Genomic DNA, 16,605 nt, shown 5'->3' with positions numbered 1-16,605 from the left:
AATTACAATGTGCAGAGATGAAGGCTTTGCAGGGCGTGGTCCCAGGGCACCCTCTACAGTCATCCTGCCCCATTTTCCCACTGTAGCTCCATTAAACTCGCACACACCTAAGAGTTTTAAAATAACATCCCCCTCTTCTGGTCTGATTTACTGAGCCATAACAAAATAAATACGAGGCTAGATTCACAAGGGGGATTTAGGCACTGCAACTCTAGTCTATGGTGCCCTTTGCACCTTTGAAAATCTCCCCTGATTACCTTAACTGTCGATTTCCCTGCATTTGGGGGCTGAGATGTCTGTGCCTGGAGGGATGGAGAAAGCACCCAGCCACGGATAAATTGGAGCTCCAGCAGCCGAAGTTTGGAAACTGCAGATCTAGAGGAACAGGTCCCAAAGAGCAGGGTGTGCATCTCTGGGGAGCTGTGGGGACAGAGGATGCACGGAACAGCAGCAGTTCATGTCTTTCTGGCTGTCATGGAAGAGTTGAAGAGGTGGGGGGACTTTGCTTTCAGAAAAGTCTGAGACATGCTGATCTAGAGAGTGGGGATTATTGTTTAACTGCCCCTCTGCTCATGCTGGGGATAATGATAACCCTGGTTCTGCCAAAATCAGGGAGCTGGGATGATGCAACTCAAGCATCCTGGCCTTGAGCCAATAACTTTCTGTGGCGTGTCTGTCTAATAGAAATCTACTAATGGCTCAGCAATTTGCTGGGAGCTGAAATGTACCCACCTCTGTTTTCTTGTAAAGGGATGCTGGTTACATTCAACATACAGTAATACCTCCTGTCTTCCTTCAGGTGACTGTGTGACCTGATGCATCCACAGCTCATGCTGTTTTCTATTCCATCTAGGATGGTGCTATCTTTAGATAAATGGTTTTGGTGGCATGAATACTGGTTCCCAGCAGGATTCAGCTGGGAAGACATGAAGGAATCTGCGGATATCTCTTACCCCAAACCTCGAGATCTCCTGCTCATCATTCCTTGTGTCCTGGTCTTAATTGGTATCCGATACCTCTTCCGAAGGTAAACCAGTTTTTTTCTCATTGCACTTGCTTGGACAGGCAGAGAGTGATTCATTTAGCATTTCACTACTATCCTTTCTTCAGGCACTCTCCATTTCTACTGCGCTGCTTGGTGGTGACTTCATGGTAGAATGGAGTCCTCAATAGTTTATATTAAGCTAAACTGATTCAAACAACCCTAGTGTTCAAATCTGTTTACAGTCAACAGTGAAACTGTTATGCGTATGTATGGTGTACCCCAATAATTTAAAGTAAAGACTGAGCAACGGAATCTAAAGCAACCTAGCAGAAAGTCATAATTGTGAATGCATGAAAAATGTAATGCCCATAACTTCAGAGTTATTGAAATTTCCTTCAAACTCAATTTATTCCTTTGATCACAATGAGATTAACAAAATAAACCAAATTTCAACAAAATTCCTTTAGCCACTGCTGCTCAGGAATATGCAAAACTTTTTACTGGAACATATAAGAAGGACATTAAGCTTAGGTTCAATTTTTCACTTAAAGTAGTTTTTCACTTCCAGTCAACCTCTTTGTTTTCTCTGAAGAACACAGCTTATTTCCCCTCAGAACTTTTCACACCTAATCTGTGAGTAAAGATTTGCTTTGCTTATCAATTTAACCCTTTTACTTAATTTAAGAGATACATTTATTAAAGATGGGGACCTTTGGAAAAAAAAAAAAGTCTCACCAAATTTCAGATCGCTTGTGCTATAACATGGCTGATTTGCTATGCTTCAGACTTCCCATGCGGGGAAAACTAGTTGCAAATGTACATTTGAAAAACAAATTGATTAATGATACTTGTAGCCAGTCTGCCATAACAATTTCCCATAACTTACAATAGGATTGAAGCCACCTAATGAGACTGCAGCTATTCATGCCTTCAGGGAAGATGGCCCCTATTTCACCAAAGGCTGGGCATGTGCCAGTGAGGTGGCCCTAGTAGAGAAGGCCACCATCTTCCATTGTTTCTCTTTGGGCTGAAGCCAGGCTGCCCTCAGGAGAAGGCCATTTTCTCTGGGTGATGGTTACAAAGCTGGATGGGAAGCTGTAAGGACAAGGTGGGTTGCGACAAGCCACAGCTCAGTCACAGGGAGTGGCTGCTAGGGCTTGTGTGGGAGAGATGTAATGACCTCTGCCAAAGTTGTGTAGCTTGAAACAAGGATCCTCTGCTGCCAGGAGCCATGGCTGTCCCAGGAGAATAGCTGTGCCACTTGCGAGGTTCCCTTCCTCCAGGGAGTCCAGCCATCCTTGCACTGGACTTGGGAGAAGAGAATTTGCCTGGCTCGGGTCTCCACAATTAGCCCAACTGCTTTCCCCACCCTCCCACCTTCCCTTCTGCCACCTGTGATAAAGTCAGGCCAGAGGGCCTCAAAAGGGCATACCAGGGCCAGAGTATGAGCCCCAGACGGCCAAAAACCCTTTTTCCTGCAAGCAGGGGAGAGATGATTGCAGGGCAATTAGAGACACCTGGACCCACTGAAGGGCTAGTCCAGGTGTACTTAAACCTGCCTTCCCTAAAGGGAGAGGGAGAAACACAGGAGGAGGCGGAAGTTGCCAGAAGGTTGGCAGCAGCTGGAGGAGAAATGTCTCCCCAGGCCAGGAGACAGTGCTTCTCTGCAGCTGCAGAAGGAGAAAACCCCTGGCCCCAGCCAGCAGAAGGAAGCTGGAGCAAGGTACCTCTAAGGGAAGACAGGGTAACTGGGGACTCTCTGGCCCACTACAAGGGGTTGAAGCATGAGACCCACTAGGGAGAAGCCGGCTGTGTGCCACACACCGCAAACTTCCCTGCTTCCTCCACACTCCCCAGATCCATAGAGGAAGTTGTGGGGGGATTCCTGTCCCTCCTTGCTTGACCCCACAATACCCTCTACACTTGCCATGTTACAAACTGGGACTTTCCATGGATTATTTTGAAAGGGATTGAGGTTGGTTAGGAGCAACATCTCCCAAGCAAAAACCAAAGCAATGAAACGCCAAGCTCTGGGACATGTCCAACCTGTCCCCTGCCGCCCACCTGACACCACTCTGTTGACAGTGACAGGCTGTGCATCCTCACAAGGTGCTTCCTTCTGCTGCCAACAGAGAAGGAAACACACAGCACAACACATTAAACTCCCTCCCAGCATAACACAGCCCTTTAATTACCATTTCCTGTGTCATCCAGAAACACACAACACTCCGCACAACTAATACGGGCACCGCTATCAATGGTGCATATTTCCAATGTTTCCTCTGTTTGATTAATGTTCTTCCAATGTGAAAGGTATTACTTTGTCACTGGAAAGGGGTCCGGTTATTACGTTAATGGATGGAACAGGAATTTCCCAAACTTCCAGCTATAAATATCTCCACTCAGAGAGACCTATTCAGGTGATTTCTGTAAATAAAGTTACTGGTACTAGGACTGCAGAGCAACCCAAAGAGAATAACACTTCTGCATTTGGTGTTGTCCGGACAATACCCAAGTTAGCTAACAACTGGTGGAATACTGCCAACCTCAAGAGATCAGAAATCATGAGGAGGACACCAAAAAATCATGAGATTGGCCCCAAAGTCACAAGGGATTTTTTTTTTCCAGGCAGACTGTGTTGTGATTGTTTGTGTCTGTCAGTCGATTGCTGAGCCCATCCCAGGGCTGCCCACTCTCCCACACTCATTGGGTAGATGATTTTGGCCCCTGCTGACTGACCTCTCATCTCCACCTCTGCCTGTCCCCTGCCCAGAAGTTAATTCTACCCCACCCAACCCCTGGCCCCTTGAGTTCAGCTGCCTCAACCTCCATGTCCATCAGTTCAGCCCCCACAGCCTCACCTTTGCTCCTTCCAGGGTTCTTCATCCCTCAGGTCCAGGTCTGGGGGCTGCAGAGGAGTCCCCCCACCTACTACACTGAAGTCAGCAGCTCTAGGGGCTCTTCACTCACCTAGGCCCCTTCCTGGGCCAGGGGTTGCCAGGAGGGCAAAAGGGGAAGGGAGGAGTAGAGGTGCTGCCACATCCCCATTGCTCATGGGAGGTGGAGATAGGGGGTGGAGATACCCTGAGCTGCTGGCCTGCTATGGGGAGGTGGGGGAACAAGACTGCTTGCCACAGGACGGTTTTCTTGCTCTAACTGAGCTCACAGCATGGCTGAGACACTCAGGGCCTGTCGACACACTGCTGTAATTATTTGATACTGTTAAAATGGCACAACCCTAGTGTGGATGCAGTTATATTGGCATAAAGGTGCTTTATACCAGCACAGCTATTCCCGTAAGGAAGGGGAATAAGCCAGTGTCAGACACCTTTAGACCAGAATAACTACATCCTACACTGAGGGGTGGTGAGAGTAAAAAAAAATCACACCTCTGAAATAGTTATAGACTGTATAGCCCAGGCCAATGTCCCATAGGGATGATTCTGGACACATAGGACCAGCTCCTCAAAGGCATCTGACGCCCACAGAAATCAATGGTTATTTGGACCTTTCTGACAACTCACAACATTGTAATGCTGGGATTTCAACCGTGATACACCAGAAAAAAAACCCTGAGCCCTTTTTGTTAAGTAGGGCCTGAGGGTGGGGAGAAAGATAATAAATCCCCCTGTGTGGATGGTGTGATGCTGGCAGAGCAGGTGCCAGCTCATGCCAAGGCCCCTAGGCCTCAACTGAATATTGACAATTGCATGGCTGGAACCACTCTGACTCACCTCTGTGCTAGCATTGGTAAAATAGGTCACAGACTTTATGAAATGCTTGTACGTTGCCGCATGCATTAAATCTCATGTATAATTCTCACGTATAATATCTGCAACCCATCTTATAAGGTACATATTAAGTGTTTGTGCTGTAATTGTAAAAGTGTTTGCTCTGGAACTATAAACCCCCACAGCCCAGAGAGAAGTTTTACCGAGTGTGAAATACTAGTTTGCCACAGGGGGAGTTATCTCTGCCCATAGACACCAGACAAACCATTGTGGAACATCCGAGGACAAAAGACTTTGTTGATTGCTCCTCCCACCCATGAAGTGGAGACATGCACAAGTACTTTTCTCATCAGCTTAAACTCTGGAGAAAGGGCATCAAAGTCCCTGACCGAAGGAAAGTGGGTCTCTATGCTGCTTGGACTTGGAGAGGGCAAGATTTCTAAACGTAAGCAAATGATGCCCAGCTGCTTAGCCTGGGTTAGCCCTTGCTTATTATAGACATGTCTGCCACCTTTTGGACTAAGACTGTAACTCGTGTGTGTGTGTGTTTACTTGCTTTAACCTTGGCAATGACTCTCTTAGCTCTTTTCTTAGTTAATACCTTTCTAGTCAGTTTAGGATTGGCTCTGAGCTTTGTCTTCGGTGTGACATCTGAGGTACAATTAACCTGGGTCAATCCTTTGAGACTGGGAGTAACCTGAATATTGTGGTGACTTTTGGTGGAAGGGACTAGCTATCACAAAGGCAGGTTTACTTAGATGGCAAGACAGACCGGCATGCCCAGTGTTAAGGCTGGTATGGTGCTTAAGGCATTCACACTTGGTACATGGGTGGTGAAATCTAAGTACAGAACTCACAGCCAGTTTGGGCTGTGGGCCCTTTGTTTGTAACAGTGCTTGGAGGTTGGCAGCCCATGCTTGAACCACACCAGACAGTGTGACAAATGGGCTGGTGGGAATGAAGAGAGCCGGTCACTCCAGTTGGGTGCTCGGCCAGAAACTGCTCCTGAAAGTGGAGCCAGGCTTCTGGCAGCTGGAGAGTTGGTGGTGGCGATGGTCCAAATGCTGCAGGGAAGGAAACTGAAAGGGGGGAAGGAAAAGGAAAGGGGCCAGACAAAAATTACACCATCAATCTATTCAGAAGAGCAGAGCAAATGTATTTATAACATTTCCACACCATTGTCTGTTTTCCTTTTACTAGGCACTACTTTTCACAGTGGAAGGATATGTTGCATAAAGACACACATTTGTTTATTTTTAAAAGAAAAATAAAATTTCCAACCCAGACTCTAATAGCCATGAGCCACTCCAGGGTGCCCATCAGTAGGCTACAAGTGCACTGAGTCTTTGAAGGCACTTGGCTTTCAGCCTCATGCTTTATAATGCACTCAGGCAGGCACCCATTGGTAAGAGCTGCTTAATCAGGAAGTCATTTGCCATGCATAACCTACTAATGTAAGAACAGTGCTACATACTAGGTGCCAGTAGATGGCACTCTTTCTCTTAATGACTTATCAACAAGAGCTGGTTAGAGAACCAACATCGTTTCCATGAGGAACATCAAACAAAAAATCTGTGTTTGAAATCTTTTGTCAATATTGATTTTTCCTGCAGGAAGCTTCTAAAACTGTAAATTTTTGTTTTGACTTAAAGTGTCATTGCAGGTTTTTGAAATTTTGGTTCAGCTCAGCTTTCCAGTTTCAGAAACTGAAACAGAACATTTTAAGTTGAAATGAGCTGGCTTGGTTACCAAAAGCCGGGAGAGGTTCATAGAGTCAAGAGAGCTGCCTCCCTCTGGCCCAGAATTAAGTGCCAAACTACCATTAAGGGGCAGGATTTAGGTCGCACCCAGCTGGCTCCCTGATTAGCTTACAGCCCATTCTTAGGCACCAGCTCTTCCCATACATTGCAGAGAGAGCCTAGGTACCCAGTGAGGGATGGTGGATTCCACTGAGCAGCAGGGCAGCTAACACGCTCAGTGTCACAATGTCTAAGTCCCTTTGTGGAGCTCGCTCGCTAGGCTTCAGGTCTCTGTCCGTTAAACGGTGGGAATAATACTGCCCTCCCCCCAGGGGCGCTGGGAGGGTAAATATGCTGAAGACTGTGGCACTCAGACACTTTGGTAATGGGAGTCATATATGTACTTCAGATTGCTATGTGGACCGAGAGCAGCATGGCTTCAGCCTCACTGAAAGGAAAGGGAGATGATGGCCATTTTGAATATGTTCCAGAGGGGTAGCCGAGTTAGTCTGCATACAGCAAAAACAACGAGAGTCCTGTTAGTCTTTAAAATGCTACAGGACTCTCGTTTTTATTTTGAATATGGGAACACTCACACGTATGATGCTAATAATCGAGAAATCATGAAAAACTTTTTTTTTTTTAAATGACTAAACTTGGGAGAGTCGTACAATTACGAGTTGGCAACACTGATATGCACCCCTTGCCCTGCCAGTCTCACCGATGAACTATCCTGCTGAGATTCAGAAACTCTTTTTATCTGAACCTGCTGGGATCTGATTAGCTGCTTCCATGTGGACTCTGTGGGCAGGTCTGGAGGACCCACCTTCGCTGTTCCTTTCCTTGGATGGGGAGCAGTAGGACCCTGGGGCCTCCTGTAGGAAACTGGAATAGCCAGGTACACCCAGTCACTCCAAACTTCATGATTTCATCGTGAGTTTCATGCTACTGAGTCCTTTTTCTTAAAACCCTAGACCCTGCCATCATTGATACATCAGGATCTCTGCTTTCACGTTTTCAAAAAAGCAAGTTTCTAGTAGCATTTATAGAGATTGTGTGGTTAGAGAGAAATGCTGAGAAATGTGGATCCTAAAGGTGCAAAATACAGAAGGCAAATATAAAAACCTTCAAATACATTATTATTGTTAAAAATCTCATGATTTTGAAGCCAACTTTGAATTTTGAGGGCCTGACTCACAATTTTCAATGCTTGGGTTGGCTATATTGTTTTCATATGCATTTTTGACTGAGTGCACATTAAATATGAAGTGTATTATTCTGGTACTGGAGCATGTCATAGTTCTGCTCGGATAGTGACACCAGGAAAGCGTGTTTGTGCTGGGACATTGTGTGGCATCACCAGGTGACCAATGTGTCTTTATGCCAGACCAGTGGGATTAAATGTGCATTAACAATGCCATGACACCTGCAGGATTGACTGACACCTCACTTGGCTGAAGCCTGCATTTGGTCTCTTGCAGATTCATTGCACTGCCCATCGGCAGAAAGCTGGGTGTGAGGGACAAGGTGAGATTGAAACCTGAACCCAATCCGTTACTGGAAAAGTTCTACACAATGCACAGCAAGAAACCAAATGAGGTGAGTTCCTTCTTCTTCTACATCCTCCAAGATTCAGGCCCTGGCATCTTGGTACCTTCTCATCACTGTGAAGCTACAGTTTAATTGAACTGAGTTTTCATTTGCTAGTTATGAATCCTTATAGTCATACTGTACATTGCAGGTGACACCTGCATGTAGAACTAGTGAAAAACCCATTTTTCCCCATAAAATTTTTCAAATGAAAATGTTTAGAAATTTTGAATTTCCCCCTTCTTTCTACCACTTTGTTCATTCTCCCTATTTTTTAAAAATGAATGATGCATAGGTTGTTTTGTTTTCCACTTTTTCCTTTTTTATTTTATTTTATTTTTTGTTTTTGTTTTGTTTCCTTTTTCTAGTCTCTAACTGCAAAAATTCTCCAATTTTAGAAAAGTTACAAAGTGGCAAAAGGAAAAACAAAACCCAATTCTCACTCTGTACCTTTTCCAGACTTGGTTTTGAAAAGTTAAAGAATGGAAAAAGGAAAAAGGAAACAAAGAAACTCCAGAACATCATTAATTCTATTGAATTCGGTGGGAGGAAAGGATGATAAAATCAGGGACAAAGAAAAACCAATATCTGAAACTTCAAAATTCTTTGTTTTCAAAAACTGACATGAAAATGTCCCATAGAAAATAATCATAAAATGAAATCTTCTACAAAAAGTTTGGTTTTGATGAAATCCTGTTTTTCAGCAGGAAAAAGTTTCAATCAAAACATTTTGGCCAGCTCTACCTTCATTTAATGACTCAACTCAGTCTGCATTTAATACTGATTCTCTTTAAATAATTCATTTAGATTTTCCTGTTGCTCTAGCCATTCATTATCATCCTAGATGAGTAATAGACAGTGTGGCAGGGTCCGCTTGCTCCTGCCCCTTCTTGCGTCCACACACCGCTCAGAGACCTTTATGCTGGTAAAATACCAGTGCAGTTTATTTGCAACGTTGGTTCCCATCACTCTTGCACAACATACAGCCATACTCCTGTGGTGTTAGGGAGCCCCCAGCTGCTGAGGCAAGCAGGGAAGAGCAGCCTCTCTCTGTTTCCTTCCTCTTCTTAATAATGAATTAGAGTTACAGTGACCAGACTGCTGGCTCAGCAGCAGTGGCCCAGTTCTGTCACAGACTGAGATCCAGAGCAATGGAAAGTGACTCCACCATGGTCTTCTTTTCAGAATCTGGTGCTTTGTGAGACACTTTCATCCCTGGGGCTAGTGAGTTACAGGCTCTTACCTATAGGCACAGAGCCCTGAACTTGGGTCTGGCCAGGTGAATCAAGAAGGAGCTGATTTTCAGCAGCCTCTGCCTCAGCACGCAGAACTACACAATCAATTCCTGGTTTACACAGGGAGCAAGAGCTCAAGCAATAAACCAGTTAGCAATTCAACTACAGAAAACCGAATAGATTGAATTCCAAAGAGTTCACCTCAGGGGATGTGCCGGGAGAAACTGCACTGCTGCTACATCCCTCTGGATTCTGAGTGGAGGTGCATGAGAATCCTGCACAATGAGATCTTCAAAGGCGAATCCCAGGTAATTCATTTCTTCTTCTTTAAAGATCTCATCATGGCTCAGGTCTCACACATGTAGAATATGTTCCTGGAAGGAGGACACAGAAGTAAAAGAAACCCAGGGGCATGTGGTCAAGCCACACAAAACAGATGAAATACTCTGTAAACCACAGAGAAGTATTTTGTTTTCACAAGGAGGGGTACCACCACCACCACCATCATCATGATGGCAAATCCTAAAGGGACATGGTCTCCTTACAGGCTGAGACCATCCAGATCAGTCTCTTTATCTAGGTCCGTATGCTGGTCTGGCTGAACATTCACTTTGTCCATCACTGGCTAGCATATTAGATTATCCAATTATTTTCCGGATTATCCAGCAAGTTCTTGGAATGCATTGGTAGACAACTTTTTAATACAGAAGGTGGAGAAAGCAACGAGGAGAGATGCTATTCTAGATTTGATTCTGACAAACAGAGAGGCACCGGCTGAGAATTTGAAGGGGGACGGCAGCTTGGGTGAAAGTGATCATGAAATGAGAAAGTTCATGATTCTAATAATGGAAGTAGGGAAAACAGCAGAATAAAGAAAATGGATTCAAGCAAGCAGACCTTAGCAAACTCAGGGGATTGGTAGGCAAGACCCCATGTGAAGCCACTCTAAGGGAAAAAAGGATTCAGGGAGCTGATAGTTTTTTAAAGAGACATTAAGAGCACAAGAGCAAACTATCCCAATGCATAAGAAAAATAAGAATTATGGTAAGAGATCAGCCTGGTTTAACCAAGAAATCTTCAATGACCTGAAAGTCAAAAAAGGAATCGTACTAGAAGTGGAAACTAGGTCAAATGACAAAGGAAAAATATATTAAAAAAATAAACCCACAAGCACATAGGGACAAAATTTGTAAGGCCAAGGCACAAAACAAGATTAAACGAGCCAGGTATATAAAGGGTAACAAGAAAGCATTTTACAAAAACATGGGAAGCAAGAGGAAGACCAGGGACAGGGCAGGGCCCATTACTCAATGAGGAGGGGAAGACAATGACAGAAAATGCAGTGATGTCCGAAGTGGTAAATGCCTTTTTTGTTTCAGTTTTCAGCAACAAAGTTAGCAGCAATTGGATGACTAACAGAGAATATCAGTGTAAACAAGGTAGGATCTGAGGCTACATAGGAAAAGAACAAGTTAAGAATTACTTGGACAAGTCAGGTGTCAACAAGTCAACAGGGCCTGATGAAATACATCCTAGAATACTCAAGGAGCTGACTGAGGAGATATCTGAGCCATTAGCGATTATCTTTGAAAAGTCATGGAAGATGGAAAAGATTCCAGAGGACTGGAAAAGTGAGGATATAGCACCTATCTATAAAAATGGGGAATAAGGACATCCCAAGGAATTATAGACCAGTCAGCTTCACATCAGTACCCAGAAAGATAATGGAGAAAATAATCAATCAATCAATTTGTAAACACCTAGAAGATAATACGGTAATAACTAACAGTCAACATGGATTTATCATGAACAAATCATGTCAGACCAACCTGATATCCTTCTTTGACAGGATAACAAGCCTTGTGGATGTGGGGAAGCAGTAGATGTTGTATATCTCAGCTTTAGTAAGGCTTTTGGTAGTGTCCCACATGACCTACTCATAAACAAACTAGAGAAATATAGCCTAGATGAACCTACCATAAGGTGGGTACACAGCTGTTAGGAAAAGTGTACTCAGAGAGTAGTTATCAATGGTCCACAGTTTAGTTGGAAGGGCAAATTGAGTGGGGTGCTGTAGGGATCTTTCCTGGGTTCAGGTCTATTCAATATCGTCATACATGATTGGATAATGGCATAGAGAGTACACTTACGAAGTTTGCGGACGATAGCAAGCTGGGTGGGGTTGCAAGTGTTTGGAGGACAGGGATTACAATTCAAAATGATCTTGACAAACTGGAGAAATGGTCTGAAATAAGTAGGATGAAATTCAGTAATGACAAATGTAAAGCACTACACTTAAGAAGCAACAATCAATTGCACAAATACAAAGTGGGAAATGACTGCCTAGGAAGGAGAGAGGAGTACTGCAGAAAAGGATCTGGGGCTTATAGTCCCAAACTAAAAAAGAGTCAACAATTTTTTGTTGCAAAGTGTTGCAAAAAAAAAAAAAATGAACACCATTCTGGGATGTATTACCAGGAGTGTTGAAAGCAAACCACAAGACGTAATTCTTCCATTCTACTCAGCACTGATTAGGCCTCAACTGGGGTATTGTGTCCAGCTCTTGGACACCACGTTTCAGGAAAGATGTGGACAAATTGGAAAAAGTCCAGAGATGAGCAACAAAAATGACTGAAGGTCTAGAAAACATAACGTATGAGGGAAGATTGAAAAAATTGTGTTTGTTTAGTCTGGAGAAGAGAAGGCCGAGGGGTGGACATGATAACAGTTTTCAAGTACGTAAAAGGTTGTTTGAAGGAGGAGGGAGAGAAATTGTTCTCCTTAACCTCTGAGGACAGGACGAGAAGCAGTGGGCTTAAATTGCAGCAAGGGTGGTTTAGGTTGGACATTAGGAAAAACTTCCTAACTGTCAGGGTAGTTAAACACTGGAACAAATGACCTAGGGAGACTGTGGAATCTGTCAGTGGAGGTTTTTAATAACAGTTTAGACAAACACCTGTCAGGGACGGTCTAGATCAGGGGTTCTCACAACAAAATTTTGGTGGCCTCAGAGGCAGCCACCAAGTCTTGCTGGTGGCCACACTGATACTTTTTCCTAAAATACTTAATTCACTTTCGGAAAAATTAAATACATATGCACATGTACACAGTCAAAGCATTGTAATTAGTTTATGGAGCTTTTTTGGTGGGAATTTAATAATAAATATAATGCACAGCTGTCTCTATTCTTGGGTTAATCTGTCCTGGGGCTTGCTGAGAAAAGTGATATTAACAAACATACAAGTATCACTTTTCACAGCCTCCCCACTAACTAGTAAGTCTGCTGTGAAAAGTGATACTTGCATGGTTGTTAATATCACTTTTCTCAGCAAGCCCCAGGACAAATTAAGCCCCGGGATTAAGGGTGCAGGGGGAGGCAGTGGGGTCCATGGCCATTGGGGGTGATGGATTGGGGGGCAGTGGGAACTAGAGGTGATGGCAGTGGTGGCCCGGTGTGATGGGGGGGTAGTGAGCCCTGCAGCCCAGGCCAGGGGTAAATGCCTGGGGCCAACACCCATTGCCATGTGGCCAGAGCTCATGGCCATGGCTGGGAGCATTTGAGAAATGCTGGTCTAGATAATACTTAGTCCTGCCTCAAGCAGGGGACTGGACTAGATGTCTTGTGGCGGTCCCTTCCAATCCTACATTTCTATGATTCCACATCACACCACTGAAACTTTTGGCAATCACATGATCACCAGCCATGTACCAATATTTTTGGGTAAACAACTTCTGTAATTTATCAGTCTTCCATCCTAATAATATATCTGTACCAAGCAACCCTCTGAAACAGGACCCATGCTGATGGAGGCTTCTGCTGGGTTCAGCTGCGAATATCCTCATTTCTGAGAGAGACATCCAGAAAGATGTAAACATTCAGTGCTTGGTTCTCCCCTGCCTGACCTCTTTGGCTGACACTTATTAACCAGCAATGTTGTATGTAATTGTGTGAGCCTAAGGGCATGTCTACACTAGAAAGTTAAGTGGTCTTAATTTCAGTCAACGTCCAACTGCTGCAGTAAGTAAGTCGGTCGGGTGTGTCCACACCACACTCGTTGCATCAGTGGAGTGCGTCCTTACGAGCAGCGCTTGCATCGATGCAGAGAGCAATGCACTGGGGGTAGCTATCCCACAGTGCAACTAGTCGCAGGGGGTTTTGGGAAGGGCTTGCAATGCCTCATGGGACCAAAACATTGTCACAGATTGGAGTGGGAACATGGCTTCAACCTCCCATGATACACTTTCTTCCCTCCCTCTCTCCCTTCCTCCCCGATATCAATGGCAAACAAACCAATACTTTTTCGCGCCTCTTTTTCAAAGTCTGGTTCAGCTGTGTGTATACAATTGCATAGACCCCTCTCAGCGGTGCACTCTTGTTGTGAGCATACAAACACCTCACGACTTATCCTGCAGCATTTCCAGAGCCAAGACAGGACCTAACATATGGAACGTTGCAATGTCAGTCAAACCACTCTGCTGCAAGTCATCAAACAAAACAATTCCTGGTGGCTGCTGGCAGTCACGCAACAGCTGAACATGGCAGAGTGCTGTTTCTGGACCTGGGAAACAAGCCCTGACTGGTTGGATTGCATCGTTACGCATTTATGAGATGACAAGCAGTGGCTGCAGAACTTTCAGATGTGGAAGGCCACTCTCCAGGAGCTTTGTGAAGAGCTTTCCCCAGCCCTGACTGCGGTGGGGCAATAGATGGCACACATATCCCTATCGTGGCACCAGACCATCTTGGTAAAGAGTAGATAAACCGAAAGAATATTTTTCAGTGGTGTTGCAAGTGCTGGTGGATCACAGGGGACATTTCAGTGACATCAACTTGGGAAGGTCAGGAAAGATGCATGATGCGCACATCTTTAGGAACACCGGTTTGTTCCGAAAGCTGCAATCAGGGACTTTCTTTCCAGACCACAAAATAACCACTGATGATGTTGAAATGCCCAATAGTACTCCTGAGAGACTCAGCCAACACCTTGCTCCCGTGGCTCATGAAGCCATACATTGGTCACCTGGGCAGCAGTAAGGAGTGGTTCAACAGTAGGCTGAGCAAGTGCAGAATGGTGGTGGAATGTGCCTTTGGACATTTAAAGGGTCGCTGGCACAGTTTGCTCACTCGGTTAGGCCTCTGTGAAAGCCATATCCCCATTGTTATTGCTGCCTGCTGTGTGCTCTGTAATATCTGTGAGGCAAAGGGAGAGAAGTGTCTGCAGGGGTGGGGCATGGAGGCAGATTGGCTGTTTGATCAGATTGGCTGCTCAGAATTAGCTGCCAGCCTGATACCAGGGCAGTAAGAAGAGCCAGTGTATACATTCCTTCCCGAGGAGAGAACACTCTGTACCGATGGCTCTTTAAGCTAGCAGAGAAAGGCAGAACAGTCCGTAGCCCTCCGAGAGCAGGGCTTAGTGAGGGAGGCTGGTTACTTTGGTGCTTACAGGGCCTGTTTGTGGGGACCCTGAGTCCTGTTTGCTTGTCTGTTTTCTAGGGTCAGCTGATCAGTTTATCCAAGCAGTGCGACTTGCCCACCAGAAATGTGGAGCGGTGGTTCCGGTGCCGGCGGAACCAGGACCGACCCAGCCTGACTACAAAATTCTGTTCAGCGAGGTGAGTGATGTGGCCAGAGGCCTTGGATCACTTAAATCTTCAAGCAGGGCCTGAGCTTGGCAGTCCCAGGCACCCCCATGATCACCTCTGGAATGTACTTTTCCCACTGCACCTCTGGTTTCCTCCCGCCCTCTCCTGCTGCCTCACTACCACTAAAGCAGAGGCCTCCTTTTCTTCTCCACCTCCAGACCCAGGACTGTGTCTGAAGCCTTGGCTCCTCCTACCCCTCAGCCCTGTCTCCACCGGCTTTTATCCTCCTCATTCCTAATTCATACACATTCCCTTACTCTGAATTGACTTTTCTCCTCAGGTTCTGCTTTCAGACATACTTTCTATCCTGTATCCTGAAAAATCCCTCCCTGGACCCCAGATGTCTTCCCAGCTACCAGCTATTTCCCTCTTCCCTTTCATGATGTGTGCCTGTAGGCACAATTACGAGCCAGCTTATGCAGCACCCCACCAGAGACACTCCTGGGAGGGTGTGCTCCCCGGGGATGGCTTGTACCATTGATTGTGTCACACATACTCAAAAAAACTACCGAACCGCCTGGTCAGCGTTCTGTACAGCAAACAGGAGAAAATCAAGAAAGATCTTTCAGTGCTGGATAATCTCATGAAAAGCCAAACTGACACAGAAACGTCCACGTGGTTGATCTTTACAAAAACAAGAGGGGCCATTTACAACACTCACTTTGCTTCTCTACAGAGGAAAAAGGACTCTAAACTATCTAAGCTCCTGCATGCCACAAGGGAGCACAACTCTGATGCCCATGACTCATCCAACAATATTCTAAATCTATCCAGCTATACACTTAACCCAGCAGAAGAGTCTGTCTTGTCTCGGGGACTCTCTTTCTGCCCCACATCCCCCACACACATGATACAGTTCTGCGGTGACCTGGAATCCTACTTTCGCCATCTCCGACTCAAGGAATATTTCCACCACATCCCTGAACAACACACTAACCCACAGATACCTTCCTACCAACGCTACAAGAAGAAGAATTCTGCATGGACTCCTCCTGATGGTCAAAACAACAGACTAGACTTTTACATAGAGTGTTTCCACCGATGTGCACAAGCTGAGATTGTAGACAAGCACCATCGCTTGCCCCATAACCTCAGCCGTGCAGAACGCAACGCTATCCACAGCCTCATTAACAACTCTGACATTATAATCGAAGAGGCTGACAAAGGAGGAGCTGTAGTCATCGTGAATAGGTCGGATTACGAACAGGAGGCTGCCAGACAACTCTCCAACACCACATTCTACAAGCCACTACCATCCGATCCCACTGAGGAATACCAAAAGAAACTACAACATCTACCTAAGAAACTCCCTACAGAAACACAGGAACAAATCTACACTGACACACCCCATGAACTCTGACCAGGGTTATTCTATCTGCTACCCAAGATCCATAAACCTGGGAATCCTGGATGCCCCATCATCTCAGGCATTGGCACTCTCACAGCAGGACTGTCAGGCTATGTGGACTCTCTCCTCGGGCCCTGTGCCACCAACACTTCTAGCTATCTTTGTGATACCACTGACTTCCTGAGAAAACTACAATCCATCGGTGATCTCCCAGAAAATACCATCCTAGCCACTATGGATGTAGAAGCTCTACACCAACATTCCACGCAAAGATGGACTACAAGCCATCAGGAACATTTTCCCTGATGATGATATGGCACACCTCACAGCTGAA

At 45.3% G+C, this 16,605-nt stretch overlaps 1 protein-coding gene across 1 annotated transcript in view; it reads left to right on the top strand.

The window, feature by feature from the left end:
- Nucleotides 1-830: 830 nt before the first annotated feature.
- Nucleotides 831-16,605, top strand: part of LOC137156985 (ceramide synthase 2-like) — a 41,444-nt gene continuing 25,669 nt past the window's right edge. Inside the window, exons 1-3 of the mRNA XM_067554041.1 lie at nucleotides 831-1,027; nucleotides 7,937-8,054; nucleotides 14,775-14,893. Of these exons, the coding sequence (XP_067410142.1) occupies nucleotides 831-1,027; nucleotides 7,937-8,054; nucleotides 14,775-14,893 (434 nt within the window). The remainder of the gene's footprint in view (nucleotides 1,028-7,936; nucleotides 8,055-14,774; nucleotides 14,894-16,605) is intronic.

The sequence above is a fragment of the Emydura macquarii genome, unplaced genomic scaffold, assembly GCF_026122565.2.
Source record: "Emydura macquarii macquarii isolate MOO-44397 ecotype Brisbane River unplaced genomic scaffold, CSIRO-AGI_Emac_v2 contig_306, whole genome shotgun sequence".
Classification (NCBI taxonomy): Eukaryota; Metazoa; Chordata; order Testudines; family Chelidae; genus Emydura; species Emydura macquarii.
This window is presented reverse-complemented; position numbering and strand designations above follow the sequence as displayed.